The sequence below is a fragment of the Mauremys reevesii genome, linkage group 6 (assembly GCF_016161935.1).
Source record: "Mauremys reevesii isolate NIE-2019 linkage group 6, ASM1616193v1, whole genome shotgun sequence".
NCBI classification, from domain to species: domain Eukaryota; kingdom Metazoa; phylum Chordata; order Testudines; family Geoemydidae; genus Mauremys; species Mauremys reevesii.
The window spans coordinates 89,674,140-89,690,939 of NC_052628.1; the positions used below are offsets into that span (position 1 = coordinate 89,674,140).

The 16,800-nt window shown below is 42.2% G+C and overlaps 1 protein-coding gene across 4 annotated transcripts in view; it reads right to left on the reverse strand.

The window, feature by feature from the left end:
- Positions 1 to 8,902: 8,902 nt before the first annotated feature.
- Positions 8,903 to 16,800, reverse strand: part of KANK1 (KN motif and ankyrin repeat domains 1) — a 170,328-nt gene continuing 162,430 nt past the window's right edge. For all 4 annotated transcript variants that reach the window (XM_039544070.1, XM_039544071.1, XM_039544068.1 and 1 more), the window contains 4 exons: positions 14,633 to 14,775; positions 13,941 to 14,141; positions 10,606 to 10,704; positions 8,903 to 9,678 (listed from right to left, as the gene is read on the reverse strand). In XM_039544070.1, the coding sequence (XP_039400004.1) occupies positions 9,616 to 9,678; positions 10,606 to 10,704; positions 13,941 to 14,141; positions 14,633 to 14,775 (506 nt within the window). In that variant the 3' untranslated portion in view covers positions 8,903 to 9,615. The remainder of the gene's footprint in view (positions 9,679 to 10,605; positions 10,705 to 13,940; positions 14,142 to 14,632; positions 14,776 to 16,800) is intronic.

The window sequence follows — 16,800 nt, forward strand, 5'->3', positions numbered from 1 at the left end:
GAAAAGTTCTCTCATAATTCTCCATTTAAGAGCATAGCCATGTCTGTATTTACAGGCATTTAGAATAGAAAGGCCTCTTGGCCACCAGAGGGTACTTTTGTTTATATAACACAAAGTATCCAAAGGCAATTTCTATTTTATGGTACCAGCTGAGCTGGTTACCTGAACAGAAAATGTGCATCTTAAGGATGCACTACTCTGCTGGGAAGTGAGGAGTTACAATATACCAGATCATGTCATGTCAAACAAATAGTTGTTACAATGGAATTATTAATGGCAAAGGAATAGCAAAACATAGCATTCAGCTACCTCATATCTAACCAGCCAAATTTATTAACCTTGTATCTGTATAGATCCAGCACATTCAGGTTCCAATCCAAAGCCTATTGAAATCATTGACTTTAATGGTCTTTGGCGCAGGCCCTGAGTGTGGAAGTCTAATAGCTTTACAATTTTCAACTGAAATATGGAACAAACATGAGTCTGAGGGCACCTTCCTTGAGACTTCATTTCAGTATTTGTAAGAGAGTCTAACACAGGATTCTCAGGGTGTTTTTCTAAAAGGACTTAAAAAAAAACAAAAAAACAAACCAAAACAAACAAACAAAAAAAAAAACAGAGGCGAGGTCCCAGAAGGTATTTGGTCGGTTCCTATGTGACACCCTCAGGTTTTCTGGGAGTATGAGTGAACCTCTACAAAGTTGTGTTTCAGAGGAACAAAGCCTTTCCTCTGTATCAAAGCCATATTAGATATTTATATCACAGTAGCACTTAGAGACCCTAATCAGGAATAAGTTCCCTTTTTGCTGGGCACGTTACAAACACATTGGATGACACAATCCATGCCCCAATGAGCTTACAGTCCAAGAATTAAAAATATCTCACTGCTTTTGTAAAGTCACGTCTGATGGAAGTTTTTCCCTGTTTCTAGCAGAGTGATAATAATGGTGCTTCTGGAGCTTGTAACTCTGGGATCCTTTTAGCTCTTTTCTAAATGTGGGCTGCTTTCTTTAATATTACAGTCTCAGAGATGAGAACTCAAACTTCCTGAGATAAAGTTCCTCTCTCAATTTGTGCTGTGGAACCCCCAAAATATGTACCTAGCCTTGTTTTCCAGGATCTCCTGCAGAGATGGGCCCAAGCCTCAAAGCTTGGATCAGGATCTGAACTTTCCCCAAGACTTAGCGGGGCTTGGATTTGAGGTTTTGGTAGGAGTCCATCTTAAATCTTGAGCCTTCTCTGAGCCAGGAAATTTTTTTTAGTTAAACCTGCTAATTTGGAGAGGTCCAGGTTGCTTCTGGATGAGGTCACAAGAGTGGGAGAGGATGAAGTCTTTTCCTCACACACATCCCCATGCCTCTGTAAAGGGCCAGACACAACTGGTGTAGGGTGCACCCTACGGTGTTGCTGTCATTAGCTTTTTCAAAGGCATGCGGAGAGCCATAATCCCAGTCCCCCTCTATACCAGTGAATCATAACTTTGCATGTCAAGGAAGCAAATCAGTTGGCAACGCTTGCTCACAACCAGTTTGAAATGGACCCATAGCATCCAGGCTTCTCACCCAGAAGTACCATGCCAGTGACAGTCCCCCACTAACTGTATACACATCACATACCTTCATGATGACTGAAGTTCCTCCCGCAGAAAACTGGATAGGGTGTAAAACTTCTCAATGCAAGTGGTTGCAGAAGCAGTCTCACAATTCCTCTCCTTTGGACTAACATTTATGTTTTATATATTATTATAAAACAAGTAAACAGTCTGGCCTAAATGAGATGGACTGTGTCACTCATCTACACTGGGGCTGCTAGAACACACCTGTGCAGTCTGCAACACTCGGTGCGGTATTTTGCAGTTTCCCCAAGAACAATGGAACTTTTAAACTTCCCTACAGAGTGAGGGTTCAAAGGTGGTTACAATTTCAGATTTTGATAGACTTTATTGTCTGACCTGGATTGAGAAACTAACCACTGGTGATCTCAGCACATATCCAGTATGGAGTTGGTATGTATGGTAAGCCCCTTAATCCAACCATCTGTGATAAATTCCATCCAACACTGACAGATGGAATTAAACATTGCTAGCAAAGGGCACCAGTGGATGTAGGCATTACTGTGAATTCCAAAGTATTTCCTGTTTGAGGACCTGGCTTTCGAGGTATGAACTATTTAGGGTGTCAAGCTATTTGAGACAGGAGGGGCATCAAGAGAACGGAAGTCCAGGGGAGTAATTACTTTTTTTTTAAAACTGTTTATTCTGCTCAATTAATTAAATCTGAAAACAGGATTGCAGGTCAAAACAGGCTGTAGGGTTTTTGCTGCCTTTGGCAAATTGGAAAATGTACTCTTAGCATTTGCTTGTTGTGACAGCAAGTGCCAGCCATGGATGGCTACGTTTTTGCCGCCCTTGCTAGTTTTCCTGACTGTGGGGGAGCAGGCCCTGCTTCCAGCATGGGGGTAAAAATTATCTTTTCAATGGCCTAAGCAGATGGTGCTAATTAGCTTTTGTTGAGTTGAAGATTATTGCACAGACATGGACTTGAGTCACAGAGCCTGGTTCTGAATCTGAATTTCCCCATGGTCTGAGAAGATTATATGTGCAAATTTTGAACCATCTCTTGCACCAACCAGACCATAATCATGTAAGGACACTAGGGAAGGTTGTGACCTGTATCCAAACTCCTCCAAACTTTTGGACATTCAGATTCAGATCTAGACTTTGTGAGTTAGGCCTGCACGTTCACCTCACTAGCACCATCCATGGCTTAGAGTTCTGGGCTAAAATTCCTGAATTTAGGTCCCAACTTTAGACACCCATATCTATAATTACCCCTCTGAATAAGTGGTGTGGTTTTTTTAAGGCACTGACCATCCAGAGCTCCCACTGGTTTCCTTGGGGACTGCAGATGCCCCGCTCCTTTGAGAATCCGGCCAGTTTATTTAGGCAGCCTAACTTGGGACACTCAAGTTTGGAAATTTTAGCCTAGGGCTACGAGAGATTCAAATGTATAATTGTGTCTGCCGTCCCAGAGAACCACTAAACTGCCTGTGTAGCTTCACTTCGACAAATTATAGCATTTTTCTTTTGAATTATATTTAAAAAATGATTTTTGTAGCTAGAGCTGTGACATGTGTTAAATGTGCAAGGTGCTTGCTACAGAGTAAGATGCCCCAGAGTGGTTTGAGGGTGTTTACTGTGCATATCCAGGTTCTCAAGGGCTATGGAGAGCTGGTTCAGTAACTTCACAGCACAGTGTAATCCTTAGCAAAATGTATTTTTTATATGATCCACTGGCTTTCAAAGTGCTGCCATGATAAATAAGCAAGAGGCAAACATATGATTAGTAATTTCCTTATGGCAGGAAGCACAGCTAACTGGTTTCTGGCCACAGACCAAGACTAAATAAAAATCATGTTCTCAGTAAAACAGAAAATAGAAAGTTGTCCCACGTCCAAATATTGTCTGGCAGTTCATTGGCTCTCCACCATACACAGTGCACAAGTACCTGCTGCTAGGTCAAGGGAAATAGAAGAGAAACCTACAAACAACCTGATAAGACTGGCTTACAGGTGCCTCTTTACATGAAATCAGTAGGTTCCTAAACCCCAATTAAATTTAAAAAAATATTTATTATAGTAAAGCAAATATCTCAGCACTTCTTTTTAAAGCAGGGAGTTTAAAGCATCCTAGTTTTCTTCCAATTCCATCATGTTGATGAGCCTAACATGCCCTTGGTAATCTTAGCCAGTGTTATAAATCCCTCCTACCACCCAGCAGCCATACGGGTGATAGGGTAGTTTAGATAGCATGTCTACACTGCAATTAAAACCCCCTGGCTGGCCCATGCCAGCTGATTCAGGCTCCTGGGGCTCAGGCTAAGAGGCTGTTTCATTTCAGTGCCGATGTTCAGGCTCAGGCTGCAGTCTGGGCTCAAGGACCTTGCGAAGTGGGAGGGTCCCAGAGCGCTGGCTGCAGCCGGAGCCCAGAAGTCAACACCAAAATTAAACAGCCCCTTAAGCCTGAGCCTCAAAAGCCCAAGTCAGCTGGCCTGGGCCAGGCACAGGTATCTAATTGCAGGGTGGACATACCCTAAACGTCTATCCAGTCCCAGACTTCTTTGCCTGAATTGTTCTATTGCACACCCATCACAGTGGCATCTGAGCACCTTCCAGGGTTAGCCTGTAGAAGGCCAGGCATGGCAGTAATGTTTCTGCTGGCTCCCACCCCTCCTGAAGGGAGTAAGTTTTGTGAGGATCAGGCTTTTATCCTGCTTTCTGTTTCAGAGGTGATACTGGGGTCGGAATTGCTGTGTGGGAAATCAAGGTCAAAGAAGTGATATTTGCATTTGGATCTGAAAGTGTTGGGGCTCGTGGTCTTTAAATTTGCCGTGGGAGTGAATTCCAGAACCATGGGCTTGCTGCCAAGAAAGCCCTATCTGTTGCATACACAAGCTTCACCCCTGTGGTGAACAGTTGTATTGTTCCTCAAAGGCAGAGCTGTTGAGGTCCAGAGGGTAAGCTGTTTCTTTAGATAACCTAGGCCCAGACCATGGAGATCCTTGAAAATGAAGACGGAGGGTAAAATCCAGACTTGATTGAAGTCGATGGCAAACTTCCACTGACTTCACTGGGGCCAACATTTCATGCAGAGAGCCTGAGTATTGAGCCAGTGGTGAGCACAGTGTGACGTGCTCCTTGTGACCTCTATTGAGGCAGTTACTATGCTGCACTGTAAATCTGTTTTTCAAAGATGATGCTTCCAGAGACGCATATGATGCAGTCCCAGTTATCATTGCACAGGATGGACTGCAATTTCCTCAATTGTTGTAGGGGAGAGAGTATGCTTTTTGTAGTGATTGACATCTGCTGTCTAGGAGCCCAGTGTCAGTGAAGAGCCCAAGAGGATCCTTAGAGTTCAGATTACTTTGACATACATTCTTAGCTAGTGGACCTGTCATGCTAGTGGCAGACTCTTCAGAGTTCTATTCTGCCTACAAGTAGAACCTCCATCTTGTTGGATAGAACTTCAAGTATCTCTGTCCCTGAGGACAGGAAGGTAAGGGTGACATTAGTGTGTGTTGTGACTGATAAATAGAGGGTGCTAGTAAGAGCCAACTGTGATTGTTGTTTGTGTGGCATAGACACCTGTTCCTTGGGAACTAGAACCTAGACTAATTTCATACAGATAAAATCACTAGTCACTCAGCAGGGCTTTCAGTCACCACTAAGTTGGGTTAGATCCGAACTACTGAGCTGGAGAGGAAAATACTCTTAATCCTATTAGAAATAATAGTTATTACCAATCACTTGAGCAACCCAGAGCCTCAGCCTAATTGACTTTTTTTTTTTAAATGATTGAAGTGTTGGTGTTCACAAGTTACAAGTTTTAAACTTTACTTCCCCTTAAAACAATCACTTCTGGAAGTAGATGGTGCAGAAATTTGGACCTTATACGCAAAAGAGTCACTTAGGAATACAAGAACATAGGAATTACTCTACTACCTCAGATGCATGGTTCCACCTAGTCCAGTATCCTGTCTCAGATAGTGGCCACCCCCAAATGCTTCAAAGCAAGGTGCAAGAAACTCCACAGTATGCAGATGTAGGGAAATCTGCCCCCCATCCTCAAGAAGGTCACATCCTAATCCCCAATACTGTAGTTAGAGATCATTTTAGGCCCTGAAACAAAAAGTTTTACCTCTCTTCCAATACTCTGTTAGCACTAACTCTAACTCTTAAATCATTAGCTATTGTAGTACTGCAGTGATGGCTGTTCTACCTAACAGGTAGTTTGAAATGTATGTGCAAGTAATTAGAAGAAAACAATGCAGAGTGTCATTTTTTTACTTTCCCCTTTGAAAAGTTCCCTGCCATCCACATCATTTGTACAAAAACGAGGAGAAAAAGACAGGGTAAAAATCATTGTAGGCGACATTTTGCTCTGTTACACCTCTGTAGATCTGGAGTAACACCACTGAAGTCAGTGGAACAGAATCTACTCCCTCTGTATTTAATCAGATGGCATAACCCACATGTTTTTGTTTCCTGATCAACATCCTGTCCTGCCAAAAATCACATGCAAGGAATGAAAATAACCAACCTTTCAGATGAAGTGTTAAAAGCTTGCTAGTCAAAATAGTTACACAGGTATTAGGTACCTACAAATCAAGACACAAAGTACAGTTTAAGCAGATGGAATATTTTGTCCCAATCCTCAGTCTGGCCAAGTAAAGCACAAGATGATTGTCTTCCAGAAAGCACTTTCTCTACTTTAGTTCCTGTGGCTGTGCTGAAAGGCTTTAAATCATTACTTCTGTAGGTATCCTGAAAAGACAAAGGAACTCCACCTATAATTCAAATTACCTTGTTCAGAGTATAGCTTTCTGATCCACTTTCCTTGAGCAGTGGGTTAGGGGAATTGGAAAGCAAGTGGTGTGACCCTACTGGAGACTTTGTCCTTTGCTGCAGTTCAAAGGGTACTAGTTACACTGAAATATACCTACTTACTGGGATCCTGTGCTGATCTTGGTTTCTGTACTTTTCCTTTTCCAAGGCTACAACCTTGAATGGCAGTCTAGATGTTGTGCACATATCTACGTTCAGAGCATAAGTCTATGAAGGGATCACATCAGTAGTTCATTTAGTCATGCAAAGGAAAGACTTAGCTGGTGTTCAAATGAACTCATTGGAGACCTGACCTCTCTGGAGATAAAGTCACCAGGCAAAAGAATGCAACGTTTAAAAAAAAAAAGTAGATGCTAGTCCTTGTCTAATCCTATGCGATGAATGTGAATAGGTAGGACATAAGAACACAGCTGGGTTTGGAGTACAATTTGGGCCTGAACCTTGAGCATTTCAGTCAGAGCACAATGAGTGATACACAGTTTAAACTCACATGCAGGCTGTAAAGTAAGTAAATGACCTAAATTTCAAATAAACCTGTAGTGAGAGCAAGAACATACATCTACACAGCTCCTTAAGCCTTTGGAAACTAGCTCCTCTCCACCTCCTCCTCAGTTGGATAGGCACTGGCTGATTTTTGGTGGCTTCTTTTTGTTGTTCAATGTGTGTGGGTGGAGGGGAAAGGGGGACCCACAAGGGTGTGATGTGCTAAGAACAATCTAACCTCTGGAGGGTGGGGCCTGTTTGGGACTTCTAAGAAGAAGTCCCAACATATCTTCCCCAGGCATGGCCCTCCCCTTAAAATGGGAAGGAGCATAGTGCAGGCACCATAACAGCAGGAGTAAATCATTTTTGACATATGACTCACACTGTTTTATGCAATGAGGCTAGCTGAAAGGAAAGTGGAGAGAGGGGTGTTAAAAAGAGGGCCCTCTTTCAAAACTCAGTGAAAGCTGGGGGAAAAGTAAAGAACAGGCGCAGAGAAGAGGACAGGTACTTTGAAGGGGAAACTCAAGTATATTCCTTCTCACTGTCTTAGCATATGTCTTGTCTCCAGAATTAACTCTGGCTCTTATTTGGGTATTGCCTCAAACCCAGCTTCTGTCAACACACAAAACTGTCTCACCTGAGTTTGGTGGTGCTTTCAACCCAGACAAGCTGGGCCAGCTGGAGGTCTAATCTAAACCCTGACTGCTGTGTTCACAGGCCTCATAACCTGCCCACTTTGAAGTGAGGATGCAGGCTAAACCATCTGAGTGCTGATAGTCCAGTGCCTCCCCACAATTCTCTCCATGTGCCCAAAGGGACAGACAAGTTTTCCCACGATTCACTGGGAAAGAATCAGATTGTCTCAACTCACTACAGCACTAAGAACCATGGGATATGCTCCCACAAGTGCTAATGACACACACACAGGTGAGTGCAGCACCAGTGATGACACAGGAAATGGGGTAGGGCTTTGCAGTGTGGCTGCTCAGATACAGGATGCTGACCATTTGGGTGAAGACACCTCCGTAGGGTTAATCAGCTAGAGGACTTGCTGTTGAAGAATTTCAAACTCTTTCTTCACACTCTAAGGAATGACTCATTCTAGCCATTATCCTGCCCTAGCAACGCCATTAAAAAAGCCTCTAAGATTCCTTTATTAGTGATATTAGGCCGCACAGCCTTGATGTTAGCCAGCACACCTGGATTCTACTCCTTCTTTGCCACTGACTTGCTGAAAGTCACTTCATTTCTCCCTGTGCCCCAATTTCCCTGTCCATTAGGGACATCTGTCCCTCTCTGTGACGTGCCCTGTGACCCGCAGATAAAAGGAGCTGGCAACATCAGTGGTAAGGATTATTAATAATGACATTCAGTTGAAAGATTAGATGTACAAAATGTAAAAATTGACCAACATCAATAACATTTTAAAACTTGTGAAACTAGATTTTCAATTGTACGTTTCATGACAACAGCAATCTGAGACAAAATGATCCCATGTTACAGCCTCATCTCATGGAGATGGCCAGACAAGGACTTGTTTGCCTACTGAAACTCTTAAAACCTGTAGCTACCAAATATAACCTGATCAGGGCTATAGGAGATGAATGAGTGATGTCAGCCAACAATGTTAACAGTAACCCCAGAGTGTTGAACTATCCACTCATCACAGCTTTGACCCGATCAATCCAGCATGCTTCACTACTGCAGTTGTAATTCACAGCATTTTGGATGATGGTAGATCACAACTAAAGTAGCAGAGGAGTATAACAGCATAATGAAATTTTATTTTGAAAATATGGCAAGAGTCTAAGGCACTTCAAACATTTAAATACATATGACTAAAGTGAATGTGACAAGGTAATAGCATTCCATAAATATGCACTGAGAACTACTTAATTCCGCTAGAGAGGAACATATAGCTGATACCGCTAATTTTGTTCTCTGATAAACATTATGTATGGATCCTATGGACACTGACACATAATTAATAAAAATATGGTAACAATACATGTAATTCTTCATATAGTTTTTAATTACTAGAGAATATAAAATGTTGAAAATACTGTGCCATTTAATTTTATAGATACAATTATCTTTAATATAAAAGTTATACAATACATCCAACTGGTGACAACTCATTTATTTAGCTAATTTCAGACCTGTCAGAGAGCCCTTCTTCTATTTCTAAACCATCAACCCACCAGCCCAAGCTCCAAAAAGCTGACTACATAAGCAATTGCAATTTTTATAATTAAAAAGAACTCAAAACTATATTGGAATGACATTTATGAAAATAATAATTGCCAATAGCTCCATGTACAGTAAATATAAATATTTTAGAGAACAATTAAAAAGTGCCCTGGAGGCTATGACACTTGTCCAAGGGGGGGAAAAACACTCATACCTGTGAAGATAGCTTAAAATTCCTAAACTGTACATAATGCAACGGAACAGACTCTACCGCAAAGAGAAACAGGATTTATGCTGTATCCTGCAATGATGGATAGATGACAAAAGAATGGTTCTGGCTATGTTACTAGGAGACTACTATCTAACTGTATGCTTTCTTCAAGTTTATAGTCTTCTACCTTTAGCACTAGGTTCTGCTTTCAATTTGCTGGTGAGTTCAGGCACAAGACAATTACATTCAGCATCTGTCTCTGTAATACAGTAACAATTAGCAGCTTAGAGATGGCATTAAGATTTACAGATATTTGTGCATTACTAATCAAACGTGGCTCTGCGGGTAGGACCAGGAGATGTCTTTCTGCTGAGCCTAGGTGTGCTCTAGAAAGGGGAAAGGGAAGAACAGTTAGTTAACTGAATTCAGCTAATTAAAGAGATTAAACAGACTGCACATGAACCACTGTCCCTTCAGTTTATGAAGGCAGCAATTAAAATTCAACCTATATAGAACAAGTAATGTGTTTTGTTTTAGTCCAGGAGCAGCTGTGCTGGCTACATATAGCCTAGTGTCTGAAGCAGCACGGTATTATCGGCAGTAAAACATTTAGGAACTGTTTATCATGAAGACAAGTGCAGACTGTGAGAGTTGGTGGATATTTGCCAGTTTGCATAGGGTTGCAACAAAACTAGAGCTGACCTTGCTTTGATGACTTGCTCTGTAATAGGCATTGCAATTATGCAAAAGAAACTTTGTACATTGGCCAGTCTACGTGCATGTCTGATTTAACACAGACGATGAATTGTCCTCACCCAGAGAGAAAGGGGAGGAGGTATCCTCTTGCCAGGGTCCAGGCTGTCCCGGTCTGTATTGCACTATTTGCTTAAAGGTTGTCTTGTGGATAAACACACAGATTGTCCTATCCTGTGCTGCCCACCCAATACCTTTTAGAAGCTAAGTATTTACCAAACAAGAGATACCCACAAGCTATATGCATTTGTGCATGCAGTGGTAGGTAGCATATTCACAGACAGATTACCTACATGGCACTGTTGAAGTTCTTTGTATGCAGTGTTGTTATAGCCATGTTGGTCCCAGGATATTAGAGAGAAAAGGTGGGTGAGGTAATATAAGTTGGTCCCCTAAAAGATATTACCTCACCAACCTCATCTCTCTAAAAAGTTCTTTGGTTAAAGCACGGCCTCTCCAGACACTGACCACACGATATTTTTTTCAATATTTAGTCTCAAGGACAGAGAGATACCAGGTGAACTCAGTGTTCAGCAACCAGGAACATTTAACATACTAACCGGCGACTGTGGTTTGGAAAAGTTTACATGAGCATAAAGAAGAACTGCTATGTCCTTGTGTCCAGCTTCCAGGGCTATCGAAAGTGCTGTGCTGCCATCCTTAAAGAATAAAAAAGAAAAAAAATTAATGCTCGGGTGCATTATCAAGCCCCTTAAAAGCTCCTTCAGTCTACAGAGACTAGAAGTTACTGAAATGAGGCCCTATTGCTCAAACAGCCAGCCTAATTTAGGGTCCTGTTTAATTTCCTTTATTATAATTAAGTGACAACAAGCCTTGTGTTTCTGTTTTATGAGGCAATCCAAGTGCCAGAGGCCTCATAATTTCTCTCAACAAGGGGACTGGATTATAGCTGAGAAAGAATGAGTGTGCCATTACCACAATAATGTTACAAGTAATTCTGTGTAAGACCAGTGATTTCAGGAGATTAGTCTGAATTTGCTTGAGAGAAATGGCATTGTTGGTGGGGAGGGGAAGGGAAGTGAAGGGAGGGATAAAAGTTAAATCAGATACAATGAGAATTAGCGGTGTTATAACTCCAATTAAGAGTAAGAGCAGCTGCATTCCTAATTCCAAGTGCACCCGGCTGAGAGTCTACCCACGAATATTATCCTATATAGATATTATTTTCTTGTGTCACAAGATATTTTATTTATTTCAAAATTAGAGGGGAACTTAAGATTGTACCTCATTTGTGTGTGTGTGCATTTACCTGCTTTAACCTTGTAAATAAATCTCTTATTTCTTTCTCCTAGTTAATAAACTGTTAATTAATTTATAATAGGATTGGCTGCAAGTGTTGTCTTTAGTGAGAGATGGAGGGTGCACTTGAGCTGGGTAAGTGGTTGGTCCTTTGGGACTGGCACTAACCTGAATATTGTTGTGATTTTTGGTGTAAGGGACCAGCTATCACAGATGCAGGCTTGCCTGAGTGGCAAGACCAGATTGGCATTCCCAAGGCTGCCTATTAAGGCTGTTGTAGTGCTGGAGGTGTTCACACTTGTTACTTGGTTGGTGAAATCTAAGCATAGAGCTCACAGCCCATTTGAGGTTCGTGCCCTGGTTCTTGACAGTCTGCCCTGAGGGTGGCATCCACAGTCCTCTGGAGCCATTCCAGACAGCGTGACAGTTGACTCCTTATCTCTGACCCCCTCCTGCACAGCACACAAGTCAGTCAGGAGAGAGGCTCTCCCTGCCCTGAATCTCCCTCCTGTGCAGCTAGTGTTTGTTTCCCCTCCTGAGGTCGAGCTCCTGTGACGGATGCAGGCATCTCTCAGCCATAGCACGTGCTGACCAGTGATTTTTAGCTCACAAGGCATGAGGGGATTTGCCAATAACAGCCCTGGTATCACCACAGCTCACCAGTGTGCTGCCAGCCTCTTCTCCCCTTGTCCACACACGTTTCCACTACAACACCAGCGTTATGACTGGCATCACAGTTAGATGTTTGGGAGGAGCAGGCTTGTTAACTATTGCTGGGGCATTTGGTATTAGAGCAGTCAAGACCAATCTAAAGGAAGCTGCAGCCTTGATCTTTGCATGAGCCACCTTTAAGTGAAATGCTTCCTTATCAGGTGGTGATGAGTGATTAACATGTTTAATTCTACTGAATGGGCAGGAGGTGGGGTGGTCAACCACTAGGATATTGGTGCTGAGCGAGGAACACTGGGACATATGTGGTGTACACAGATTTGTCCTGGAAAAGCAGAAAGCATTCAGCAAAGTTCCTGAATCATTAGCAAGATGGCACAAATCAATAGCACAGAGCTCATTTCCATAATGGCAGCTGGAAACCAAATTCTTGGTCATTAAAGGGGACCAGTAGAAATATAATCCTTCCTTAAAAATGCCAAAGTACCCTTCATTGCAAGCAAGGTACTTGCCCATATCAAAGAACTGGAGGTAATTTAATATCAACAGATCTACAACAGAATGGCTTGTGTAAGGGACAGCACCACAGTACCTAAGCCAGGGCTGGTGCCATAGCATCGCCTATATTTTAGGCACCACCAAGGTGAGTGACAGAATGTTGACAGGCTGCTCAAAATTAGCACCTGTTTCCAGTGGCCCTAGACTGCTTTAAGAAGGGATCTGTTACACCAAGGTAACCTCACTCACATGTCTATGGGTACGTCTATACAGGGATATAAGCCTCATGGAATGGCTGTAGCTGGCCCGGGTCAGCTGACTCAGGCTCAGGCTGTGGAGTTAAAAATTGCTGTGTAGATGTTTGGACTTGGGCTCGAGCCTGAGATCTGGGACCCTCCACCCTCGCAGGGTCCCACAGTTCGGGCTCCCAGCCAGAGCCTGAACACAGCAATTTTTCAGCTTCAGAGCCCAACCCCCATGAGCCAGAGTGAGCAGACTCGGGCCAGCCACAGGTTTTTTATCTCAATGGAGACATGGCCTATGAGGCCAGCTGTTGTACACCACTCACTCTGAGGGCAGTAAAACCAGCTGAGCTTCCTGACTAAGGTGGATGCACTGAAAGTGTTATAACTGTTGTACAGGGAGGTTAAACCCTCAAATAAAAAAAAAGCCAGACTTTGTGTAAGGGCTGAAAGTGAATAATTGGGTGACAGTAATAGCTAGAATCCAAACATACCCTGGAACAATACTGTCACCAAGAACACAGCCATAATACTCAGTCAAGACATTCTCAAGTTTTAAAGGATCTATTGATCAAACCCTCCATCTACTCACACAGGGTGCAGTGATCTTTTTAAACCAAGAAATATACAAGCATATCATTTGCAGTTGAGCACACACATTGCCTCAACAATCAACAAATATGTAATGTTGTTCAATGGTTGGAGATGGCAAACTGAAAGTCACAAACTCACGGCATCACTGCTTTGGGCAAGAGAAGAACTTACGAAGAACAGTCAGTATTTTGATTATTTGTCATGATCATACAGAAGCACTGAAGGAGGACTATTAATCATAGGAGAAAGTAACATAGAAAATTAGGTTTTGGTTTTTTTAAAAGGATTTCTCACCACAAGACTTTAAATCATTCAGTAAAAAAATGAGGTTTGAGTACTAAGGCCAATTCCCGCCCTCAAACTTGTATGTGTGAAGTTAAGCATCTAGGTTTAGGCACCTTAATAAGAATGACCTGATTTTTGGAAGTGCTCAGAAAATCATGTATTTAAAAGAAAAATAATCACAGCATGCACTATGACTAATAAGAAGATTCTGGCATTTCTACTTCAGGTTGTCAGCCATAAATTTCATGTAAGTAGATCTTTGAATCTCTACATTCCGTCAAAAAGAAATCAACATTCCAAAAGTTATCTCGTCGAAAGGTAGAGCAGTGTCTGGAAAGGCAACTCACATTGTCCTGCAGGGTGCCATTACATCCGGGTTGAGCCAGCAAGAGCTTCACTATCTCTACATGTCCATGTTCACTAGCACACATCAGAGCAGTAGAGCCCTCATCATCCTGGATATTGACATCTGCACCACAGGCCAGCAGAGCTTTAACCATGTCTATCCGTCCATGACTTACTGCCAGCATCAGAGCAGTTTGGCCGGCCTGTGAGGAAAATCACAGCAAAAATTAACAACCAACCAAGCACATGCACATACTCACTCTCATCTGCAACTGCTTAAAGAAGTCAAAACGATCACAAGAGAAGATTCGCTTTAGGAGAAAAGTTGGGGGTAACAATATCTTACAAAGTATAATGAGCTACGAGTTCTACAGAGTTTACAAACTTCTCCCAAAATTCAGTTTTGTTTTTCCACACAGTGCCCCCCCAAAACTGAAAGAGGGACAGTTGAGGCACTTGAAAAAGAAAAATCTTATTTAAAGCTCAAATATTTTTCCATGGCTCCATTTTGTAAACAGGAACCAAAACCATACACACAGATGTCAAGAGGCAGTGACTGGTGGCGTACAGTCAGTGCAAACTCTGAACTAATGCAAAGTCACACATCTGCTCTGCAGTTGCAATAAAGGCAACTTTATATTCAATTTACAAAGCAAAACAGCTTTGAATGGTATCTGAGTGCGACAGTACTGACCTGACTGGCTTTAGCATTCACGTCCCCACAGCCAAAGAGTTCTTCCACTATTCGCATGTCTTTCTCAGCCTCCACAGCTGCAAGAGCAGCCAGCATGATGGGGGTATAGCCAGCCTTGTTCTGATGATTTACGTTACAAACATCTGCAGAGGAATGAGATAGTTTCTTTGGAAAGCAGGAATTGTACTAATGAACTGAATAAATTGGTATTAGAACAGCCTATTGAATCTGCAGTAGTCGCTCACATAATGAAAGCATTCAAAGGAAAGCTGAGGAAAAAAAGGTGCTCTTGAACCAAAAAAAGAAAATAATTCTTCTTCATTACATGTATGACATACGTGCCACAGAAAGGACACGAAGCAATTTATTTGTCACTGTTGAGGCACAGTTAAATTTTAAAAAATGATTGGAAATTTTACAAGAATATTACATACAATACCAGCCTAAGGTTGGAATTTGGGGGCAGGCCATCTGGGTGAGCCTGTTAATTACATTTAGGGAATCCTCATTCCAAAAACGAAATAGTCAGTGATTTTGGCCAATGAAATTCAAGACCAAAAGGTTCCCTCACAGCTCATTTTCCTTTAGCTACTTACATTGGTGCTAACCATTTTAACGTTTTGCACAAGCTACTCTGACCTGTTTTGGAGTTTTAGAAAAGGCTTTCCAGTTAAAAGGTTTCAAGCTCTAACAACTACTTGTCTGGGAACAAATACAGTAAGTCCTCTGAGGAGGTGTCGGGAACTAATAGAGCTGTTCTTTTTGTTCCAACCTAATACACCAGTCCTAAAATTCTTGAGTTCAGTGGGGCTAGTACTCATTTACCATCCAGTACCTTTTGAATGTGTTCATATTTTAATTATCATTTGGAGGGCGAGAGGGGATTCATATAAGGTTTCTGCAAGAGGCTTGAAGTTTCAGCTCCACTGCAGATTTACCTCTGGAAAAAAAATTCACAGCAACATCTTCATGTTTCTCCCTGTTTTTCAGACAAAAATGGCATTTGCAAAAGTGATGAGGGAAGAAAAAGCAGGATGGGAAGGTGTGAGAAAACGTAGGCATCCACCTCTCAGAGGAGTGGCAGTCAATTATACTAGCTATAACCAACTACAGAGATCCATGCTTGCTTTCCAGTGCCAACATGTTGGCCCCTCAGTTACCAGTGGGGAATCCAGCTGAAAGGATCAAAGGTTTTCAAAGGGCAGAAAAGAATCTGACCCCTTTTAAGTGCTGCTTGCTGCGGGTGACAGATGCTACACCTTGTGGTAGTGCCAGCTGAAGCCATTCTTACTTGCCTGGTCTGCCTAAGCATTAAAATGCCTCATAGGAAATGAGTTCTCAACTACCCTCCCTTTCTTTATAGCTAGATGGGAGGGAAGGGTTCTGAACCTTTTTTCTATTGTGACACTGGGTGACAGATTGCAAAAGGTTGAGAGACACTGTGCGCTATTACAACTCACTCCATCCTTGCCAGCTGGGGCTTTTGCGCCTATGCACATACCTGATTTGGGAAGTTCACTGTTTCATGCAGCTAGTGACCATTCACATACAGTAATTAAAGGAAGGGCTGTCCACACGGACACTTACGAAGGAATTCCACTATGTTTAAACCTTTTAACAGGATGCCTGGTGCAACAATCCTTTTCACACGGCACTAGCCCATAATAGTTGGCATTTCCAATTCCAGTCACTTCATTTAATTACTAATGCAACTACACTGGCTATTGTGGCCTGAAGAAGAACAGCAGCAGTGTGCTCATGCTACCTTGATATATTCAGGGAGGTAAGAGAGAAAATTCTTTCCAACATAGTCTAGAGCTTACATTAGAACTCAGTCCTGTCACATTTCACTGTGCCCTAGACATTGCCCACATTCTCCTGCAGTGACTCATTGCTTCCACCCAGCCTGCGTTCAAGCCAGCCTACAGCATTTGAAGTGCTTGTTTTCCTGTCGACGGACGAGGAAGTCTTTGGTGCTGGATGTGCTGCATTGTTACATTACATTAAGATCCGTTCATTCTCTAGCTGGTGTTTCTATTTTTGTTGTTGAACAATCATTAGCATAGCACCTTTCATTTGGGAACCTCAAACCACTTTACTAGCATTAATCAAGCCTCTCTACACCCTTTTGAGGTACGGCAGGTAAGTATTGTAGCTATTTTGCAGTG